We start from the raw sequence: 2,063 nt of genomic DNA, 5'->3' as shown, positions 1-2,063 counted from the left end.
TCGATTGCCTGAACCAGTATAAACCTTGTGTCTCTTTGCATCACCATCCGAAATCGAGAACACGCAGTTCAAATTCACTGGTTGGTTGAGGACCCCCGTTCCGAAAGACCGACACATTGAATTATGACAAACCTAAAACACTGTACATTTAGGAATAGAGTAGGTGATGATAGAAAACTGGAAATCATTTCAGCGAAGATATGAATATGCATCAGCTTCCGGGTGAAGCAAAATCCTGGTGCACACTACAGAGAAGCAATGCACGCGAGATCCCTTATTACCCAACAGAGAAGCAGCCCGTTGATGCGCGCGCATGCTGCCTGGGTCACGTATCCTTTACTTTCCTTCATTCATCTCTTTCCTGATTAGGCTGATGATAGGCAGGATAGCTTGGATCTCATTTTTCTTTACCACCCCGAACCCGCCTTAGCCGTCTATATAACCGATCTGCAGTGCAGGCTCTCGTTTCAGATAGATTCAAGCGAGCGAGCGAGCGACGAGCACAGGGAGATCAGGAAATGGAAGCGGCGGTGGCGCGTCGGCCTCGCGTCCTCACCGAGATCGACCCGCACAGCGAGTGGGTGCACGCGCGCGAGTTCGACGCGCTCGTGGTGGACGTCACAGGTACTCCAGGCGGCGACTCGCATCGTCATTTTCAATTTTCACTAGCAGAGAAGATCAATGTTTACTTATGGATAGCACCATCCATCCATGTCACGTCATCGATACATCTCAGGGTTCAGCAAGGACCAGCTGAAGGTGCAGGTGGAGCCGTCGGGGAGCCTCAAGGTGAGCGGCGAGCGCGCCGTCGACGGGGGTGGCGGCAGGCAGTGGTGCCACTTCACCAAGCGGTTCGACCACCCAGCAGGCTGCTGCGACGTCGCCGCGATCACCGTCCAGCTCGACAAGGGCATGCTCTACATCCAGGTGCCGCGCCGGCAGAGCGCTGCCTGGCGGGGCACCGAGCAGCAGCCGGCGGAGGCGGAGGTGTACGAGGACGCGCTGCGAGGAGAGTCGGACGAGACCAGCGACGACGGCCACGGCGGCGGCTGGAACATCGGCCGCGTGGCGGCGGCGCGGCGAGACGGCGAGCATCATCACCCGCTCCGGCTGCTCGCCAGGGGCGTCAGCAGGCACCGGCAGGTGGTTCTGAACGTCGTGCTCGCCGTCCTCCTCCTCTGGCTCGTCGTGTTCGCCAAGAACGACTGAGGCGAGGCGCGAGCGTACGCCTGCGCGCGCACGGATCAAGAAATTTCTTCCTCTGTTTCTGTATAGTGACAACTTGTGGAAGGAAAAATACACGTCCGGGCGAATAAGCAGAGCAAAGATACTCCTCCATAAGGATGTAGTACATACATGGCCTTAAGCCTCTCTAAAAAGTCAAAGATAGCACACATTCAATTCAGAATGTTGGTTGCCGTGTCACGGAAGGAATACCACCCAAACATCGAAAAGCCTACCTGGTCCCACCTTATTGTATTTATTATCTAATCCTTCTTTTATATGATCTATAAAAGCAAATTCCATGCTGACTCCACATATTACGTCATATCTAACCGCCAAATAAATCACTTAAAAAGCTTATGCAGTTGAAAGGGTCAAACAAAGATACACGGTGAAGACATTTAAAAAGTTAATGATCCGAAAATCAACTTTTAGAGTTGATGGACCTAACCAAAATCCCCACGTAAGTTAATTAACCTCTGGTGCACTTAACTCTTTATAAATTATAAATTTATATCAACTTTATCTTGTGCTATGTTAAACTTAAACATGCTACACCTAGGAGTATTTATGATTTAAATTTAAATGTGTGCGCATGACTTGTGTCATTTTCATTCCTTTATATGATGACTTGTGCTATGTTTTTACCATGAATTATTGATTATCGACTAATACTAGTAGTATTCTAGGTTCCCGTAATACTGACTTTGTATTTGTATTTGTTTTTCAGCGATATCGTTTCTGATTTGGTTTCCATGAAAATTATGAAAAACAGAATGGCTCCTTAAAGGGTGCCCGTCCGGACAGACTCCGCCCGTGTCGCCCGCTCGCTCTGCACG

The 2,063-nt window shown here is 49.9% G+C and overlaps 1 protein-coding gene across 1 annotated transcript; it reads left to right on the top strand.

Annotated features, from left to right (window-relative positions):
• The first annotated feature begins 493 nt into the window (after positions 1-493).
• Positions 494-1,446, top strand: LOC136488337 (16.6 kDa heat shock protein-like). Its single transcript, XM_066485306.1, has 2 exons — positions 494-624; positions 737-1,446. The coding sequence occupies exons 1-2, from the start codon at positions 519-521 to the stop codon at positions 1,207-1,209; spliced, it is 579 nt and encodes a 192-aa protein (XP_066341403.1). The 5' UTR covers positions 494-518; the 3' UTR covers positions 1,210-1,446.
• Positions 1,447-2,063: the final 617 nt, after the last annotated feature.

This window comes from Miscanthus floridulus, chromosome 1 (genome assembly GCF_019320115.1).
Source record: "Miscanthus floridulus cultivar M001 chromosome 1, ASM1932011v1, whole genome shotgun sequence".
NCBI classification, from domain to species: Eukaryota; Viridiplantae; Streptophyta; class Magnoliopsida; order Poales; family Poaceae; genus Miscanthus; species Miscanthus floridulus.
This window is presented reverse-complemented; position numbering and strand designations above follow the sequence as displayed.